Below are 22,127 nucleotides of genomic sequence, written 5' to 3' on the forward strand. Positions count from 1 at the left end.
GTCAGAACTTGAGTTTTGGTGAACTGAACTGGCACTAACTTGCCAATGTAAAAATCAACACTATACCAGTGTTTCTATCAGTCCACACACACCCAAAAAGAGTTACTTCAACACTTCAGATCATTTTGAGCAACTGGCCAAGACCATGAGCTCTTTGACTGGACAAACAACTCTCTAATCATCACTGACACCTCCTAGTAATTGTCACTGAAATATCAACTCTGATTAAAATTGAAAAAATTTGTGAGCCTTCGATAGGACAGTTTAAGATTAAAAAGCAGTCGGGCCGCCCCGGTCGCTCACAGGATAGGCGCACATACCACGTACCAAGGCTGAGTCCTGATCCTAGCGTCCTGGGTTTGAATCCAACCTCAGGCCCTTTGCCATATCATTCCCTCTCTCTCCCCTGCCTTTCCTGTCTGTCTGTACTGTGACTGTCAAATAAAGTAGAAACGCCAAAAAAAATAATCTTAAAAAAAAAAAAAAAAGCAGCTCCCAGTTTTTCTGTTTTGATCTTTGAAGTAATATGAAAAAAGAGAGGGGAGAAGATGCGATTATCCAAAAAAAGAAAATACTCAGGTTTGTGTCGCAAACAAGGGACAATGCATTCCAGGTATTTGCACAAATTAATACGTAAAGGTATGAAGACGCCTTGTTTCAGTGACTGTCTGACTGTGTGTAGCTTCTCAGGGGGGCCCAGTGAGGAGAATTCCCCCCTCTTCATCTCCGAACTGGCCTTAGGCGATGCAGCTCGCCTCTTTGTTTAAGTGTGTGTATATAAATAGTCATTATTAATGTGACACGACCACAGATGTGTCCATTTGTAGAGAGAGCCATCTGTTTCACACAACACTGTACAGAATCCACCGCCCTGACTGTCTCCTTCAAAAACGGCAAAGGAAAATGTGCCCTGCTTCAGTGGCAGAAATTAGCCACCTCTCTTTTCCAATCAGTCAAGACGGATTCCTGTACCTACTGAGTAATATTTACAACATATTTTTTTCTCAGTCACAGAAAGGATTTCTTTATCTGTCTTGAAACCTCTGTGGCTTTTGTTTTGTTGGCTCATTTTACAATTGTTTATTCTACTGCAGTACCAATGCTAGAATTCCACTGATGTGTTTTTTTTAAGGCCAGTACTATTACCAGTATTTCTGGACTGAATCGTTCCAAAGAGCCAGAGGTGCCTTCAGATTTGTGTTGTTGTGAGGGTAGAAACAACATTTAGACCATCATGGGAAGATAACCTTCTCCATCAAAATCCAGATAAATTAAATTGTTTTAGGTGGCTTCTTAAAGCAGAGTTAGACAGGTCTTGCTGCAGGTTTTACAGTCTGCCACCCCTTAAGCTGTGGAGTAAAATCATATCCTCACCTCTGTCCCATTGACAGTTTGCAACATTGATGGTTTAGCCTATTCAGAAAAGTATTCCTTCACCCATTTTTTTATTTTAAGCCAGAAATGTAAGCATACTGGAGCTGACGGCTTGCACTACCTCAGACTGGGAGGCTAAAATCTGAACAGGTGTCCAAGTTGAGAAAAAGACATTTACAGTTGGACACAAAGCGCTCTCCGCAGGCCTGGCAGGAGCCTGGTGCTCAGAGCAGAGGCTCGCTGTGAGGCGCTGGCCAGGTTTTGAGGTGTGGAAAAGTGAGAAATACAGTCTTCCCCTGCCCTGGTTTCCTCACTTGGCTCCCTGCTGACCTGTCACCCAATACACTATAAAGTATATGTGGTGCTGAGGTGCAGCCACACCATCGCTGATGGCTGTAAACCCACACACAGATACACACAAATGCACAGTACAAACACAAATATACACATAGTACATAGGATGTCAAAGATATGGAGTGAATGTCACATGTAGCATCCCTGTCATGTGTCGTTCACTGGGCAAACTGAATATTTCGTGGACCATCCCTCTGCTGTGTTTTGGCAGCATCTAGAAAAAGCTCAAGCAATGCGGAGATGACTTTACTCTCTGTACTAACATATGCATAAATATTTTTCTATACACATACATACATTTATGAGATCTGTGCGTATGTCTTTGGGAGTATAAATGCCCGGTTTGGTAATCAGACAGCCTTATGTAAACAGCGCACTCCACTAGAAGCACCCAAGCCACCTCTGCCTTTTGTCAGCACACAGTTAGTGAGCACTAAGCGCACACACACAGACACACACACACACACACACACATACACACACACACATCCAAATAGCAGCGCTGAGAATCAGTGGCCTCGTTGAGAGCTCAGTACAATGTTAATACATTAGGCTAGTATGTTGAGGATTGTAGATGTTTTGTGTAAGCACTCAAGTCTAAATTTAGCACTGTTGGAATTCGTCAAGTACTTCATTCTCAGTTTTACAGCATCTAGCCTCTAGTATCCTTGAGATGACAGGCAGACACAAGTACATTTCTTTAATGATGCATGTAAGCAAACACCGAGAAGAACAGAATCAATAGGACGCCTAATGACGCAGCACTAAATGCTTTAGGGCCATGTGATTGATGATACTTAAGTGCTAACTGCACCTCTGTTAGATAAATCAGGTGGAGTCAAATACAGTTAAAGATTCACACCAGAACTGCAAGAGGCCTCAAAATCCCATCATGTGTGATAGGAAAGATCGAGCTAAGACAGAACTGAGAGATGAGGCTGAAAAAGCACCGTAACAGGGGCACTATGGACAGCAGTGTAGGTCTTATTATTAATCCGACTACGGAATAGTAAAAGGTTTTGTCATCCTTTGAAAATAGAATGTTAAAACCAGATCAAAAAGTCTGGCATCAGGTTACCATTTAAAGTGGGCAGGCAGAGCCCCATCACCCCCCTCGGTTTTAGCGCCTCATCCCTCCCCACAGCTCCCTTCCCCCCTGCCCAAAAGGACTAAACACCCTATCTGCTATGCATGCACTCACAATGCATCATAATTGGAGTACAGGATATCACTGTATATGATATCACTGCCTTTGCTATGTGAACCATCACAGAGAAGATGCCTGATAGCATGCAGACATGCAGATTGGAGTTTTAGTGCCACAAACATTTCCCAGAGACAGAGCTGCTGTGCCCACAGAGAAACACTGGGACCAGCTGGACCCAAATCGCTCTAGGTTCCCCAGAGTGATGCCATTGGAGAACCTTGTTTGTTCCACCAAGAGCCTTTTAGACCATGGTTCTTTTTCTAAAAGGTTCAAAGGCACCTTAAAGAGACATAACAAGAGTATTTGGAGAGCCAGTAGTGGTTCCTCAAAGAAGAGCCAAGAGAAAAGTCACAGAAGTTAAATCTCATTTCTTAAAGGAAAAATAAAGGTCCCAATGGGAACCAAAAATAGTCCTCCATAGTGGTGGTGTTGGAGAATCAATTCTGATCCTACAAAGAACCTTTCAGAGCACAGTTCTATAACAAACCACTGCTATAGATTCTTCTTCTTCTTCTTTTTTTATTTCAAAGGATGCCCAAAAAGTATTTTTACTTGGGCTTCGAAAACCCATTAAAAAAGTTCAAAATAGTTTTTGGTAGAGCCAGTTGTTTAATTAAAATAAATAAAGAAATAAAGAAATGAATAAACAAACAACCAACCAAATAAAGTGGTTCTTTAGTAGGCAAGTCAATGGTTCTCCGTGGAACCACACAGTCTTTTAAAGAACCATTTTAGAACCATTATGTTAGTCAGAAATAATGTTTATTGAGTTAAATGTCAGTGGAGGGAGGCAAATAATCAGTTTTTTTTTTTTTTTTTGGCTGAGGCATGTTAGCCTTAAGTTAAATGATAAAGGTGTGAAATTGGGGGCAGCTAATATTTTAAAGCATAGCAATCTTGCTACTAACTGAGAATTTGTCAAGGTTTTCTCATTCTCTGGTTCTCTGTCCTGGTCCTCTTCCAAGATCATGAATGCCTTGGTCATGGATGAATGACAAAAAGAAGTCATTGCCATTTATGTTTTATATTTAGATTTTGAACAAAGATCCTTTGCTGCCATTCAAGTTGGCCAGTTAACAGCCTTGGCTCTGAGAAACTTCTGTTCTTTGGCTCTGGCCGTTCAAATGAATTCTGCCTGTGAGCAGTTTTTGTAACTTATATCCAATCTGCCTGCTATCAGACATCTTCTTTGAGATGGTTAATTTACCGGGGCATATAATGATATCCTAAATATATCATGTACTCTGCTAATAGCATCAATAAATGAGTTTCACCAAAGACCATCCAATTAAATAATATTAGTATTAGACCAGAGGAAAATGAAAATATATGAGCACAGGGTCTAAATAAAGCTAATGACAGTCTTTTGAAATCTGGTCATTACATTTTGTTCCATCTGGCAGACTTTACTTTTCACCACAGTTAAAAGGCCTCTGGATGTCAGCTGTGACCTTTGATGTGGCTCCGTTCAGCTTTTAGTGCCATAATTGACTGCTGCAGTTCATGTGAATCCATACTCTGGATTATCTCCATTTTAGTCAAGGGAATGTCCTCTTATACATCTCTTTCAGTTGTTACGTTGCTTCAGGTTCAGCCACGGAGAGCTCTGGCTACGATTTCTCTTACTGAAGACTTCTCCAGTTGTGAGAAGGGCCTGCCAGGATCAACCAAATAAATTCCTGGAACTATCCATGAATAATATAAAGTGGGTGAAGGGAAAAATGCTCGAGATTGAAGTCCTACGATTGTTTCCGCATGAGACTTTTCATATTGAATGACGAGAGCACTTGACTCTTAAATCCCTGGTTATTTTGAGTCAGTCGGATTTTTAAGAGTGTCTGGCAGGTCTGATGTGACCGTGGTAGCTTATCCGTATCCTTATGGAATAATATACTCACGGAAGGACTGTAGGGCCTACATTAATTTTTAGATGTTCACAAAGCTTCTATCAACAGTCGGTTTCTCTTTTCCAGCCGGTGTGCAGTTCAGTTACAGCATGTTGCTCTGTGGTGATTCATATCCACGGTGGAAGTTTTTTGCCGTTAGTGCTTCCTACGGACCACTTACAGGAAAAATGTCTTTGAGTAATGATGCATTTTCACTTGCGGACTCATGGTTTGATCCATGGCCATCATCCCACACGTTGGGATAACAGGCACACTGTGGTAACAGGCAGTACTGAGAATACTGAACCAATGCTTAGAATGACAGTGCCTTCATAACATCCCCTTCAGCACCTGTTGCAGGGCTCTAAACAGCCAGCACTGGCATTCCTCTGCTAGTAACCACCACCAATGGGACTGACTGCTATGCTGTGGGGAATGTACTCGAATGTTTTTGTGTTCTGTCCAGGGTCGAATCACAAGCAGCCTTTTGTTGATCTAATGAGGTCAACTGTCACATTTTCATACCTTGATAAAGACTCAAAGGTGACTTGTGGCCCTGAGACGAAGAGGCATACTCACTGTGTCTGGTTTAACTTTTCAGATCAGGGATGTTTTCTGATCTCGTCAAACTGTAAGCTGTGGTGTGAGTTGTATACAGTCAGTTAAAAACAATAGGGGTTGCATACTTTAAGAAGACGTGTCACATTCAGGTGCAATTCCAAGTTTCGGTGGTTGTTCAAAAAATACAAATGACTTAGATGGTTCTTTGCCTGAACGCTTTAATTTTGACGGAATTTAGAATGACAGTGAGGGTTAAATTGATTAACTTTATGCTGTGGCTATGAGCAACTTCAGTTGAAAAATATCAGTACTGATATTGGCTCTCAAAAAATTCAGAATGGTTGAGCCCTAATTAGAAGTTACATTTCTTCTTGTAGAGAAGCAATCCATGCTTTTTGAACTACAGACATTACCTGTTGGGTATATCAGGCCATTCAGTGTGTACAGAAACAGCACTTGCAGTGTAATCTCAACACCTTTTAACATTCCTTTCTTTTTCACCCTTTTTCCCATGCAGAAGCTTGCGGCACGACTACCGAAGACACGAGAAGTTAGGGAAGCTCCGCACAACTGCTTGTGTCCACCAGGTAAGCTTCCAACTCTCCATCCATGTCCTTCCTCCCCATGTCCTTCTTCACTTTCCCACAGTTGGCAGATGTGGGTGGGGAGCCTAGGGAAATCCCTGCCAATGGGTGAGAGATCAGTCTGTGAACATAAGACCCTGTCCTCATGGTGTTACCCAGCTGGTGAAATCACAATCAAGGCCATAATGCTCTCTAAAAACATGCATGTATCCCTGAGTTGCAGTGTTTGGACTTGTTGCTGTGACAAGACGTCATTAATTGCTTTTTCTAGACGCTATACCAATAACTTTTGCCATTCCTTGTGCTTTGTTCATCAATGGAAGCAGTGTGCGACCGCATTGCGATAAGCAGGAGATGAGAGGGGCCAGTTTGCACCAGGTTATCTCCATGCAGCCTCTTTATGACGCCCCTGCCGTGTAATGACACTTTTATGACTGAAAGCTGGTTGGGCTTGGTAACAGATGACTGTGGAGCGTGTATCTGCCGGCTTTTATTGTCTAAGTGGGTGACATCAGCATCAGGAATACAAACAACTTAAGGTGTCACAGTGACGATCTTTGGTCGAAGTGGTGTGTTGGGTGGGGTGATAAGACTTGAAAGATCAGAATGGATTTGCATGGCCTCCCCAACATAACTATTAATAACTAATGAGATCTCCGTATCATTTATATCACCTATGCATGACCATGATAGGAGCAAAGGGGCTTGATTTTTTTCAGATTCAGCCATTTTGGTGACAGTGCACTGTGGTCTGAGTGTACCTTTTGTGAATCAGGGTCAATGAAAGGGCCCTTGTTGGTTTTAGTGGTATACAACTATCTGTTGCATTTAATACTGTACATGCCAACTGTTGCCCGTGTTCTGCACTTGTGCCCTTCAGCTTGCTACAGACATGATGACAAGTGGAGGTGTATTTCGAGCTCAGCTGGCAGTGGAGGCCATTTTGTGTCACATTGGTTCATGATGCAAGCTGGCGTGACGAGGTGGCATCGTCAAGGCATCCCTGGATAACAAGCCACATCACACCTCACATGATGTACTGGTGTCATTCCCATGGCAGCATACTGCCTACAACAAAACATCACTACTTTTCTATACTACAATGAATACTTTTCATTTCGTGCTCAAAAAATAGGAAAAAGCGCATTCAAAGAGGTACCTGCTATAGGATATTATCAAAAAATAGTCTCTTCCATCTAGAATAAACAGGTCACATTATTTAGTTCATTCTTCAACATTTCCATATATGTATTGCCTCTAAGACATTTTTACAAAGCAGCTATAGCATCACTACAGAAAGAGTATTACTATTATTTTATTTTTCTCTCCACCTCTCAGTGGGTCAAATTACTTTGTGGCATAGACTCAGAAAGAAATAGAAATTGCCTTTCTTGGATCAGTTGGCCGTGTCTGACAAAATTAGATTGTTGTAAACATTCTGGCAGACATAAGGAAATGAATGGCTTCAATCAATAATTGGGTCAAATTTTCAACACAGTGCGCTAAAGCAGCTGAGATGTTACTTTCGACCAGCATCAGACTGTCAGAGAAGCTCCATCAGTCTAAAACCACCTGTTTGTTCGCTGCAGCCCCCACTTGGTAGTTATTAAGTAATTAAATAGGGGAGGTTGTGTGTGTGTGTGTGTGTGTGTGTGTGTGCGCGTGCGTGCGTACATGTACTAGCCTGCTTCCTCTTTCTGGTATTGTGTATGTATTGCATATTTAGTCTTGTTTTTCAAGAAACCTACGACCAATCCAATGTAAACAGCCATAAAACACACACTAACAAAATCATAATTCAATTCAGAGAAATCATGACTAAAACAACCTGAAAGCTCAGAAATATAATCTAGGTTAAAGCATGGTATTTTTGTTACTGCTTGAGTGTGTGTGTGTGTATGTGTCTGCCTCCCATGCCCTGTGAGAACAAGGGGAGGTGCCAGCCACCACACATTAGTGCTAATTGGCCTTGTCAATAGGATGTTAGTGCTCGAACGTCGTGGTAAGTGTCTGTGCGACGGCCCGTGAACGCCTGTTAAGGTGACGCTTTAGTGGCAGCTTCAGAGGAGCTCCTCCGGTCCCGCAGGTGTGGAAGCCTTTCAACTCCAGCCCTTCCAGATGGTCCGCGGCTTTTACAGCTTCGTGTGACTCTCTGGATCCCACAGCAATGAAAGGATGTGCTCCGTATTTTTCAATCCAGGCCATATTGAAATGTGGACACCTGTTACAAACATTGCCAGCTTTTGTGCCAAACTTGTGGCTCTTGCTTTCAGCCTCTCAAAAAGCACTGTAAATGTGCACACACAGGAAACTCTGGTGCAATTGTGCTTGTTGGTCTGTTAGATTTGTGTATTTATTCATAGTCCGAAAAAATATCCGACTAGTCTGACAGCCTGTTATTCTGAAAACAAATTGCTCTGAAACTCTTAAAGTTGGTTAAGTTTAGGCAGGGGTTTCCTCAGGGGAAGGTTAGGGTAAACAGGGGTGGATGCATTTCTCGGCAGGGATGCAAAGCTCAAAATAACACCGAAAGTCACTAAACTTGGAGCAGTGGACTTTCAGAGTAATGTTTGTTTTCAGGATAATGGGCCATCGCACTAGGGCTCTCCCTCCAATGGGACATTTTTCAGACTATTGGGGTTTGGGAATAATGGACCGTCGGACCAATGGCATGGAACTCATTGAGAGCAGTTTGGAAAATTGTAGCAAGTATAAGTTAGCTGAGAGTGCATCAGAACAGTGTGGATGACAATGCATTAGGATAATTGCTTAATAATAGTCTGTTGTCAGGGGTTGGCTGGTTGAGAAATGTGCAGATGTGTTGGTTACAGCCTAAAAGCAGAAATTATAAAAGAATTGTAAACATTTGAATATGTGTGCATGAATGTGTGGTGTTGCACAATCCCTTGGGTGTCAAAACTCGTGCCATGTCAAAAATACATTTCACTCACTGCTGCAGCCTGTGGCGTTTAAGTCAGCTTTAGCTGAGGAAGATGCACAGCGAGTGGATGAGCAGTTAATGGACACCCCCTCAAATACAGCCATAATCAGCCATACCCACCTGTACTCATCAGTACTCATCAGGGCAAAGATCTGGAAACGACTACTTTAACCTACTTAAACACACTCACACACACACGCACACACACACACACACTAGCCCAATACTACCAATGGTAACTACATTAACACTATATAAAAATGGCCTGATTTGATAGAGAGGACTCCTCCAGCTCCTGTGCTCTGACCACAGTGTGTGTGTGTGTGTGTGAGCATACCTCCCCCCGCTTGGCGTGCAGGTTGACATGACTGTTGTCTCTTTGAGGGGCCCTATCCTGTCTGTTTTGTTGCAGTGCATTGTGGGATGTGTATATGTATAGACTGCTATACGGCGCCGTCCCAGTGCCCACCTGGCCCCTGCCAGTCAGCACAGACTGTACACCCTGTTCACATGGCTGCCATGCTTTTGATTATTTGCAGTGCCAGGCCAGATGGACACGCACGGAGGCACAAGGTCTAGATTTAAAGACGAGAGACTGTGACTCATGCTGTTTGATTAAATAGAAACATGAGTTTGATGAAGCGGGATAATGACGGAAGACGCAAGGAAAGAAGAAGATAATTCACTCAAGAAACTGATGATTAAGAAACTGGAAAGTTCATTTATAGATACAGCAATCAACTGCAAACTGTCTTTTAAAGTCATAATCCACAATATTTTCATTTCAATTTGATGTCTGTTCTGCAACTTTCTGTCTCGGATTGCTTTAACACAATACTGAGTCAGCCTATGCATGTCAACTGGCTCATGAAAGCTTTTCCATTCAAAGCAAAAAAAAAAAAAAAAAAAAAAAAAGGCTGTGTAAAACAGTCATATTTATCCCTATTTTGAGTGAAGTAAAAATACATTTTCCGCACTTGCAGTCACTTTGCTCTTTTGACTTTCACCCGGTGCGTGTTTGTGCGAGCGTGTGTTTGAGTGCGGGCGTCCGTGCGTTTTAACGTGAAGGACACTGCATATTATTCGGAGCTTGACATGTTTGTGAGCAGCCTGTGAAAAATGAACTTTGTGGAGATGCTAAAAGTAGAGCGGCAGTATGCGAGGCATTTCAGGTCTCGCTGCTGCCTGCCGCAAAGTCTGTTGTCTTTCAAATGTTTATCATGACCATGGAGTGCTGCAATAGGCCTAAAAATATACGGAACGTAAATGCTGTTAGCCAGAGTTAAGTGGATGGAAATGAATCACCAGACATGTTGCTTATGGCTAAGTGGGCTCATATCAACAGCCTGGGTGTGCTGTAATGGCTGTATGGATGTGTGTGTTTATGTAACCCTGCTTTGGGGGCTTTGGGGGCAAGGAGAGTGATGAAGATATTAACTGCTGATAGCTGATATGAAGTGCTGATATTTATGCCAAAAAACAAAAAAACAAACACAATGCTTAGTACTTTGTTTCAAAATGTATACTGAAACAGGATCCAGGCCATAGTAAACACATACATTTATGCACACTTAGAATATGAAAAAGGTCCTATCATAAGTGATTCAGGTTTTAGTAACTGATCACATTTTTAATAAATGGTCAGTCTAATCCTAGCTAAAAAGTAAAAGAGTGGGAATTGACACTGAGATAAATAAATAAAACAATAAGAACAAAAATAATAAGAACATTTTTAAAAAGTGTGATTGTGCAAATGAAAGATGCAGTAATCCAAAATGTTCCTATGGACTGTTAACTCTCGCTAAATGAAATTCCCTTTATTGGTTTCAAAATTGTTTAAAAGTTGCTACTCATGAATTTTTTAAATTTATTTTTGGAAACCGGGGACTCTCTAAACAAGCATATGCATAAATTTATTTATTTTTCATTTCCCAGGCCAAAGCAGCTTTTTTTTTTTTTTTTTTTTTTTTTTTAACTTTTTTAGAGATTTTACTTAGTATTTTTACTTATACTTTATAAGTTAATCATACTGTTCATCTAAACATGGTGTAGATGAGTGTATGTGTCAGTCATGGTGCCAGCAGCAATACAACAACAACAACAACAAAATCTTGGATATGAATATTCCACAGAGTCTCGAGGTTTAGGAGCCTTTGTTTTCCTTGCTAACAAAGGCTTGCTTTTTCAGATGTGTTGTTAAATTGGCCAGCACACTTTTAGGTCTCAACCAGGGAGGAGTCATAGTTACATATTTTTGGAGGCATGCAGCCGGCTTGCATCTTATTTTGGGTACCGCAAGTACTGCAGGCTTTGTAATGTGTGGTAGATGAGCAACAAATTGTTTTTTTTTTTTGTTTTTTTTTAGGGTTTCACCCCCCTGATTGTTAGACTTAACTTTTTAAATGAAGACATGAATAAATTAAAATTTAGGAGAAATATATGGAAATTATGTTTCTCTTAAAGTGGCGTTAAGCAATCTATGAGCTCTCTTGACCTCTATTGGTGACCTGTAGGAACTGCAGCAGCATCGCCCCCCTTGTGGCCTGTGTTTGACAAGTAAAAGTCACATTTCCTCAGCACACAGGAGTAAATGAACTGATGAGACCACAGATCAGAACAGAAACCTGTAGTCTCACCATGCTAAGCATCAACTAAAAATACTGCTTTGTCATTCCTGGCTTGAAAACGAGGCTTTTATGGTGATGTAACTGTTGGCAAAAATAACAATCAGCCACCCATACTATAGCCTACGTTATGGTCACTTTGTGCTATGGGGCAGGAAAAAATCTCTTGCACTGCACCTTTAAGTGTTACCAGTGTTAGATTTATCCAGTTACCACCAGAGGGTGAGGAAGTTCATGTCCTGGTCACATAAACAGAGTGAGGACTGCCTGTGTTTCGATGTTTGTGCTCATGTGATATTGGACTATTGTTAAGGCTCATGTGTGCTTCAGGACTGAGGATGCAGTGTGTATACATTACACTCAGTGATTAATGGCCACTAAAGTGCATGTGCAAGTGTTTATGGGCCCCATCCTGGACTGTCATAAACAATCTTTATGTTTTTTTATTTAGAACATTGCGCCATGTCATGCGGAGAGAGTGACTGCACAATGGCAAAATGACAAAAACCACAAACTATTACAAGTGAAGAAAACAAAGCTCAGGTCGTGTTTGTTTAAACAAGCCACATGAGTGGAAGTTGGTCAAAGTAGGGGAAGAGAACATGGCGGTTATGTGAGGTTTGGAAGTGGGAGAATTGACTTGACTCAACAGATGCTGATTGGCAGTTTTTTGGCTAGAGATGGAAGCACATTGAGGGAGAACCCTCATTTTCAGTGGCGCCAAGATTCATGCAATAAATAGAGACACAACTAAAATCAAGTAGCAATAAAAGAAAACTACAGTAGAAACAAGATAAAATGTGCAATGCTAAAAAGTAAAACAGTGGGAATTGACACAGAGATAAATAAATAAAACAATAAGAACAAAAAGAATAAGAAATTTTTTTTTTTAAAAAAAAGTGCGATTGTGCAAATGAAAGATGCAGTAATCCAAAATGTTCCTATGGACTGTTAACTCTCTGAAAGCTAAATGAAATTCCCTTTATTGCTTTCAAAATTGTTTAAAAGTTGCTACTCATGAATTTTTTTAAATTTATTTTTGGAAACCGGAGACTCTGTAAACAAGCATATGCATAAATTTATTTATTTTTCATTTCCCAGGCCAAAGCAGCAGCTCTTTTTTGAAACAATAGTTTAAAAAAAGAGAACCGTACTGAGTATCTTCATCATAAAGTTGTTTTTTTGTTTTGTTTTGTTTTTTGAGGTCCAATCAAATGACTGAAGTTTAACCCTCACCCTCATTTTTTAATACGTTTCTTATCTATGTTTGTTTGTCCCTGAATATTTTTTATGTACATTGCCACAGTTCTATCTTGGGAATAGTCTGTCATTGGCACTGCTAGTCTGCCACTTCAGAGGATTGGCCTATGCGAAACCCTCCGCCCCACATGGGCTTGGAATAGGGCAGGGTTATAAGGGTGGATTAGTGTTGGGTAAAAACAGGGGAGATGGGGGGTCCAGCAGGAAAGAGGGCAGAAGGACTTGGGGGGGTGAAGGCCTTCTAAGCCTGCCGCCGCTGAGGGAGGAAGTGGGCTTTGACAGTTTACCTGGCTGGGTTCCCAGGGGAAGCCATGACCAGAGAATAGAGGCATGTAATCTGACCCCACCCCGCCCCCCCACTCCTCCCTGCCCTGCCGCCCAACCTGGCAGCCTGGCATGGTTGGCATAGCTTAGCCCTCACCCCATTCAGGCCTCTAGTACCCACCCACCCATACACACACACACACACACACACACTCTCACACACAGACACAATATCTAGGTTGTGTGTGGGTGTGTCAACAGATATACAGAATGATTTATTGGTCAGAATGTACTGGTCGCCTGTATGTTAGATATGGCACAAAAATGGTGTTATTGTGGTTTCCATTCAATGTTTCACAGATTCAGGTTCATGTTAAAATCGCAGGAGCCAAAATTTCAGTGTGAAAATCCACCTGTCCTAAAACAGATGAAGGCTCCATTCACCCTATTTCCCCAACTAAATGTTGTGGTTAGGTGTCCTCACTGGTGGGCGATCTTCTGCATGAGAAACAGATTCCAAAATAACACTTTTAGATTATGCCAATATAAAAACAAGTCCCAGTACAAATTGTTTTAGTGTAATTGTAACTATTTGTGAAAGTACTAGGTCCTTTCATCTTGGTGCAAGGTTATTACGTGGAAGTTTCCTGTGGACGCCACCTGCCGGATCTACTTTTCAATTCAAACAGGAAAATCGTAAGAAAAGAGTTGTTAAGTTTCCTCAAAAAAATGGGTACCAGGTCTTATTTATTACATTTTTTCTACATTCTATCATGAAAATGACGATAATGTTAAATATAAAATATATACTAGGTCCTTTCACAGAGCAGTTTAAAAAAACCCTTGGTATCAGAACGCTCTATTCGTGACACTAAAAGAGCTTAGCTGTGCTTATGTCCATCAGATCTAAATTGGACACTACTTAGGATCAGAGGACAGCCTGTGTAGACTGTGCTATGCTCAGGCATTGTGCCTTTGTTATTGCCCCAAGGTACAAGCCCTTGTCCAAGAAGCTCCGGTGCCAATATGGCTGGCGGAGTGACGGTGCAACTGCGGGGCAACTGGATCTCCGGCACTCAGAGCATTCCCACTAGTCTGACTGCTGACAGACCACTGCTGCCTACAGCCTTGGATCAAAGATAGCTGGAGGCTTAAGTGTGCATGTGTGTATGTGTGTGTGTGTAAGAGAGAAATGAGGGGTGAGAGAGGTAAAGAGAGGCAGGAAGGGAGAGAGAGTGATCCCTAACATTTTAATTAATGTTTGATCAGTGTGGGTTTTTGAAGACATATTGATACCTCTGGATTGCAAGAGCTAATAGCTGACATTATTTGACAATTACTTCATATCTTTAGTCAAGTCACTGAAACAGCCACAGAATGCTGGAATCATCCCCTGAAACACAGGATGATAAAACCTTTTTTAAGTGCACTTGTTGGGGCTTGGATCAGAGTTTCACTTTAGAAAATCAGATTAAGATTAAGGATGACAGAGGAGTATCGGTCAGTTCTGCAATATATATGTAATCGATCAAACAACATCATATCCATCATATCAGTTACATAAAAGGTGGGTGACAGTGACTAGACCATATCTATTTTACTGGCACAGTAAATCACCATAACACCAGTACACATACATCTTCACCATCTCCCCTCCTTGCTAAATTAAACTAATGCTATCCCACCAGGTAATCCAGAGCCCGCGCTCTTTTTTTTTTCATGTCGATACAGTTGCAGCTAAAAAAGACCCCTGTGATGCCCTTGTAAACAAGAGGCTTCCTCTAATCTTTGCGGCCGAGGGGGGTTTGGAGGGTCCAGGGGTCGTGGAGCCGGTTATTTAAGGAGTCCCCCAAGTTCACCTTGACATCTCTGCTGACAGGAAGAGAGTCTGGCAGATCCTCTTTCTTCACTCGTGATAAGTTTACAGCGCAGCTGCCAGTGTGTAGCCATACTTGGAGGAGAGCTCTCGGCATGGGGAGGGAGAGGGAAGAGAGGAGGGATTTGAGGATTGTGAGACTGATAGACAAAGGAAGAACAAAAGTGGAAAAAGTACATCAATATTGGCAGTATGATATATAAAAATAATTTATTAATTCTATCAGAGCACTTGCAACAACAATATCAATGATATTATAATGTTGTGGTCATTTTGTGCTATGGGAGGGCTAGTGTCAAGAAGATATATGCTAAACTGGGTACTGGCCCCTTATTGATCAAACCAAAACCCCCAGTACACCTGTGGACAAACAGTACAGCTCACCATCTGTAACTGTCTAATTCACTTAAAGTCATTCACCTGTGTCTTTGCCTCCTTTCAAAGCAAGGATAACAGGATAAAAGGATAATAGCATTTTTATTGGGACTATAGTGAGGACAAAGTGATCTGTATTGGTTGCTTACTCTCTCTGTTGAAAACTTCATGACACTGCCAGAGACTTTTTGCGCAGTCTTTTTGAGGTTTTACTGGGGATTACAAACTACTTTCACACGTTAGAGTGGAGCGGTCCAATCAGAACACCACAGAAATGTTGCTCCAGCCGTCACACACTAAACTGTTTCAAACTGAAGACCTCATGAAATGGGCTCCTTCTTTCTTGATTTGATGTAGTTCCTGTTGAAACAGGAAGTTTGGACAGGGAGGGATCATTGACAAGTGCAAACCAACAGGATCTCAGTTTGGGAGAGAAACAGGTGGATGAGAGAGGATGTTTAAAGATTCATGATGGTTTAATTGGTTGCAATTTTACACCCACTAGTGCAGGATGATGTCACTGTTTAAGATGCTCTGTTTTACAGGAAGTAGAAGTCATGAGGTCATTTCATGGGGACTTTAACAACAGCAATGGATATTGGCCCAATTAATTGGCCAATTAAATATTGGCATTGGTAAAAACCTGACAATGCCATAGCTGCTGCTCTGGATCAGTGAAATGTTACTTTAATATATTATAATATATGAATATGAAAGCATGTAAAATCTTTTGGGTTTCAAATGAAGAATGTAACAGCAGTCTCGGTAGAGCTCGAGAGTCCGAGGAGGTGAGCGGCACAGAACTCCAGTAGGTGAAGGAGGAAAGTGGACCATCTGGTTTCCTCATGAAAAACGTCCCAAGCTTTCAGCCACCTGATCTCTGCTCTCTACCACTGTTCCCGCTCAAATACAACACACACTCAGCACACGCTCACATCCTAAACTTGTTAGCATCTTGTTTGGAAAGTGTTCACAGCCAACTCTGAAACGCAGCGCTCTGACGAAACGCCGTCGCGGCTGCTTACCTTCCCGCCCCCTGTCTTCAGCGTTGAGTCTGCGTGCTCGTTGAGCGTTTGTTGCGTGCGAGCGGTGTTGATTATGAGCGTGACACTGCACGTAAGAGCTGAATCTTTTGCTTATTCAAAGAACCTCAGTGTTTTAGGCACTTGTTAATTACGTCTTCTGCAATGCAGGGCTCATTGTATCTTGTTTCAGGCTGGCCCATTCAGCACATTTGAATGGGAACAGGATTTAGGAAATGCATAGTCATTCAGCAAGAGCCGACCGCAAACGAGCACCCATCTCTGCTGTTACAAATAAAAGCATGATAGTGAATACGGCAAGGTGAAATTAGATGTAATTGGATCTGACCTTCCCTTAGTGCACCCGCACAACAATTACGGCTCAGCTGCCTCTTATGAGAGAAAGAGCTTCCAAATGGAGTCTAGCTGACTTGGTGTGGTGCAATACTGTGTTGCTGCGATCCGACCCCCGAGGAGTTAGAAATTATTTGTTACCTCTTTGTTGTGTTTGAACATTTGGAGAGCAGCAGCAGATCGTGCATGCAAATTTTGATGCCAGATTGGACATGGATACTGAAGGTGCAGACTGAGCAGATGCACTGACATTACACTGGCTGGTGACGTTGCTACTAAATTACTACTACGAAATAAACAAAGGGGGAGTTGTGAAAAGGGATCATAAAAACTGTACCTTATGTTCTGAGAATCGAATGTTTAAATGGGATAGTAAATGGGACCTGTTTCCCTTGTTTTCAACATCTGGATCAATCAAGCATGAAACCCAAGCTCAATTTTTTGCAGCTTAGGATGAAAATTTGGCTGAAAGCTGCTTCATAAACATGCATCAGAGGAGTTGAATGTTGTAAAACGATGTGAGGGTAAAGCATTCATTATTTACCTTGGACGACAACCTCCAAACACATATCGAAGCTACATTTTCAAAGTCAGATGTTAGTCTGAGTGCTTTTCCAGATGGTACTGACATTTTTCAGAGGTTCCCAACAAAACAACTGGAGCTTACAGGTTTTGATCATGCTTGCTGAGCTAGCGTATGAATGCTCGCCGATCACAAATCTGCAACTGTTTAACTTGATTTCTCAGCTCACAAGTGAAACGTGTTTGCTGAATTCCACACATTGCTGGTAGACTGCTCACACTGACACATTTCGGGCTTTTTGAGGTGTTAATTAGTCCCTGTGTGGATATCACGCTTGCAATTTCACACAACTACTGTGACACCAGCAAATACGAGGACTATTTGTGAAAATAGTTTAAACAAAACAAAACACACCTAAAAAATGGACAAATTTTCTATCACAGCATATAGTCATATCATCCAGTTCTCACTGAAGTGGATACAAGTTTTGAGTGCATGAAGCATTGCGGAAAGCCATGTTTCCACCAAAAGTCTTTGGTAGTTCCAGGGACTACTTTTCAAGAAACTAAAAGGTTCCTGCAGACCGTTGTCTGTGTTTCCGCTGCGGTCTAAAGAACCGTGAAGATTAGGCAAATAAATCTGATGACGTATGAAAAAACGACTGTTTTACATGGGAAGGAGAAAAGCGCAGATAATGCTCAGTAAGGCCTGCACTTTGTCTTCAGTGCATAAGTCCCTGTGATTTCCTCTGTAGCTCCACGTTGATTCCTTGAAACATAATGAACAAAGTACCACCTGCTTTCAAACAAAATGTTGTGAGTACACAATCAGAAATGTTCAGCATCCTGCACTTTTGGAACACATTGCCACCCGAGCAGGGACTTTTGGGGGGAAAAAAAAATGTGTCCGGAACGTAATTTAGATCCTGGTCCCAGCAATGGAAATGCAGTGCCTGAAAAGGTTCCTAGTCCCTGGGGTAAGTTCCTGCGGTCACAACAGGGCTCAAGACCACAACCAGAATATCTTAAACCACTGAGCTGCTGCTGACTTAGAAAAATAATTGTGTCCTAATCAGCTTGACAAGCCAGATGTTTTTGGCTTCAGTTGCCTCTGGATCAACCCCATGCGAAGACCGGGTGAGAGTCAGTGTGCTCATTCAACAAAACTTCTCGGTTTTGATGTTGATATATTTCAGCTAATTAAACAATTGTTGCATTTGGAAATCCATGTTGAAATTGCTTGGTTTGATGTTAGTAGGACTTGATATCCAAATTATTTTTGTAAGTAATCACCATGTATGAAATTAGAACAGCCAAATGGAAATGGAATCAAGACATTTTTCAGCTTGTTGGTTGTTGATCAAGCAAGAAGTGATTGAAACACACAGAATAAATAGTTTTGTTAGCAATGAATGATTTAATTTTACTTCTCAGACATTTTGAGAAATAAATTGTAAATAGTTTCCAGACATTTTACAGACATTTCAGAGTGAAACCAAAGTGGCCTGGGCTTTTTTGACCAATGCTAATAATTGCTGACAACTGTTTTTCTCCTGGAAGTTCGCTGACACCCCCAGGAAGCTGATTTATTCACAAATTCAAATTCTGTTTTTGGCAAGATTTGTTAAAATTGTCTTGACGGGTTGGGGGGAAACACAGCGATAGTGACCTGCTGTTAGTTTTCTTCCTTTGGCATGCGTCTACTGTACAGAATGGGACTTTGCCACATCAGTTCTGTTAAGGTAATGTGAGTCATTAAGATACATTTATTCAATAATGGCTGTTTACAGGAAACATGGGGCTAAAACTTGATACAAGATGTCATGTAAGTGTGCGGCCCCCCAGCTTTGAGACTTAGACCCCCCCTCAACACACACACACACACACACACACACACACACACACACACACACACACACACAACGCCCAGTTTGGCATACAGTCTGCAAGGCCTCTATTGCTTTGCTCCAGACATCCTGTGGGTATCAGAGCGATTTAGCAAACCCACAGGGAGCACGCTCTTATGTTAACAGACCTGGGCTGCCTGCCAACAACAGCACGTTTCATGGGCATTTTTCAAATAAGGAAGGAAAAAAAAATCAGTTATTTTTTTTCTTTCTGTCTCCCACTGGCTGCAGGAGGGCAAAGGGAACAGTAGTTAAAATTGCAGTAGCTCATTTGCAAAAGGTCACCTATCACCTTTAGAGTTCAGTTGTAATTAGGGGTACATGAAAGACTTGGCCAAAGGGGAGGCACGCACGTGCACTCTGGCCTCTTCCACATATGGCCTGTGTGACTGGATGCAGAGGGTGTCGTGTATTGACATCTTTAAGCAGTGCCTCAAAAGTCTGCAAAAGACTTGATCTCGATCAAAATGCAAGTGTCCTACATTCAGTGACCTGGTGTCTTAGTTGTTTGGCGATGTTATGCAGGCTTTTTTTCAATAGTGAGTTTAATTTTGATGCAGCTGTCAAATCACTTGGGTACTGACATATTCTTTACATTCAGTGATATTAGTTGATGTACAGTTGGAAAGTAAAGCAGATTAAATAAGTCATTGCATTAATACTGTCGTTTCATCAAAAGATGTGAATGGAATCAATGAGGTAATAATCTGCTTTGTTTGCTTGTGATTATGTGCTAAAAGTGTTATTTTGAGACCCGACTTGCAGTACTATGGAAGTGAATGGAGAGACATAAATCCAGTATTGTGGATTAGCAGCCCAGTGGAGCACAGAGCAATTAATGAGGAGATTTCAGCACCATGTGGACTCACATCACAGCCAGGGAACTAGACAACCCAACACTCTAGCAAGGTTCAGATTTGCTTTAAAATACCAAACGTGTTTGACATCAAGTCCTTAAACATTACATTTCCTGAGGTCCTTTTTCTGATAATAACCACTGACAGTTCTGCTGGCTGTCATTAGCAGTGTCCAGTTGGAAATAATTTGCTAACTAAATTTTGCTAAACCTTGGCTAAATTTAATGTTTATTTTGTTTGCTGAAATTGGTTTTAAGTCGAATTCCAATTTTTTTAAAACTCCTGAAAAGCCCAGAAAGCCTTGAATGTGGCTTTTTGAAAGCTGCAGATGCTGTATATTATGTTACAGTACCAAATGCATGCACTTGGATGCTGAATGTTAATAAGGGCACTGTTTGTAAGTTTGTATCCCTGGCAAGTAATGGGGTTGATGACACGGGCCATCTGCTTTGGATCACAGTCTGATTGGCTGGAAGACTGGAACCTTGAATAATATTATGCTCAACTGAAAAAAAAAGTTGACTTCACTAGAAACTGTCCTCCAAGACTTCACTGTTTGTCAGTTTCTCTCCAGCTGTAACATCAACAGTCAATGGGGGAGGAAAGAGTTTATTTGCTATCATGACTTTGATGGATGTTCCCCCTCTGCTTAGGACTGCAGAGCAGTTTTTCATGAGATGTTTCTGTTTTGAACCAGTTTCTGGCACGTCTCTAACCTAGTAATCAAATGGATATAATCCCAGGCTTGTGCAGGAGTAGAAGGTGACTGTGTGCTGTTTATATTAATCCAGCAGTTTGCCTATCAGCAGTTTCAGGCTCTGTTTTGCTGTCGACTGTGGATTTCTCTCTGCAGAGATGCTCCGCAGTTGGCTTCTGGAAAAGCCGTACACATGCCGTGTTTGGCTTTGAAAAAAGAGTCGAGGAATGCGGAAAACTGAAACCTACAACCTGGACTTTGGGAAAAGGAACGGTGCCAAACATGGGTCGAATGTTCAGGTCCTAAAAAGCTGTATTCTCTTAAAGCTGGTAGCTCACAGTAAGACAGTGAGCTCCTGCCCAGACAGGTGATATCCTCTTGGTTTTCTGGAACTCATTCAGCTCTTTGTTTCTGGTCCTACTCCAATCACATCTTTAACCAAACACTACCCACTGTTGTACATTTAATCAGTTAAGTAGCAGCCACAGCCTTTTCACAGTTTTTTTTCATGTTTAACCAGGTTTTTTCAATCTGGAATTGAAGTGGTCACGCATTTTTTGTATCCTTTGTATCCATTTTAGGCTTGTTTATATGCATGGTTTTCTATAAATTCATAGAGGCAAATGGTTTTCCAATGGTTTTAACAAGAGGAATGCCCAAAAGTATAGGAAATGGTGGCTGCATCAGAGAGGAGTCCAGTGTGTTTTAAATAAGTCTCCAATATCAGTCTCTTTTGAAGGCCAAATCAATGCACAGATCACTCTTTCTGGATGAAAACGTCCACTTTCATGCCGCCTCTATACCAAACAAGGACTTTTCCAGATGTCCGAGGTATGAAAGGCTTCACCCATGGATGGGTTACCTTTTGTGTTGGACAGGCACTGATTTGGCCGATCAGCCTCAGGGCTTGGCTTATTCCATTTCCACTGAAGCTCAGTTGACTTTTCATGTGAGCCATAAGCCACAGGATCTGTGACGCACATGGCCGTTTTACACAGGCGATTTGCCCTTAGATTGTGATTCTGGCTGGCAGAAAAGCCGTCTTGAAAAATATGAACGTTTAATTACTGGATTTTGTTTCTCATAACTGAACTTGCACGAACTATAGTGACCTGATTTGACTTGCATGAGTCTTGCTCATTCATAGCTCTGAGATCACTGTCCTCACTGCGACTGTGAAAGCAAAAGAGCTTGCATCTGGGAATAGCATAGATTTATGAACCTAATGATGTGACTACAGCTACTACTCACAGTAATATTTTCATGTAACATTTTTAATAAATGCAAATCTACCAATTTTTCATTTGTACAGCAAATTTTCCAGTGCAAATTGCCTTCCTTTTTTTTTTGTGAAGACAGAGGTTCCCTAATTCTACTGATTAAGTGCACCTGCCATGAAAAATGAGGCCATAATGAACGTTTTCAATGCATTGTTAGTGCAAATATCAAGGGTGCTTTGCTA

The 22,127-nt window shown here is 41.5% G+C and overlaps 1 protein-coding gene across 1 annotated transcript in view; it reads left to right on the top strand.

Moving 5' to 3' along the window:
• col13a1 (collagen, type XIII, alpha 1) overlaps positions 1 to 22,127 on the top strand; it is a 118,987-nt gene that overhangs the window by 1,757 nt on the left and 95,103 nt on the right. The window contains 1 exon segment of the mRNA XM_030069933.1: positions 5,900 to 5,969. Coding sequence (XP_029925793.1) covers positions 5,900 to 5,969 — 70 coding nt within the window.

Source organism: Myripristis murdjan, chromosome 15 (assembly GCF_902150065.1).
Source record: "Myripristis murdjan chromosome 15, fMyrMur1.1, whole genome shotgun sequence".
NCBI classification, from domain to species: domain Eukaryota; kingdom Metazoa; phylum Chordata; class Actinopteri; order Holocentriformes; family Holocentridae; genus Myripristis; species Myripristis murdjan.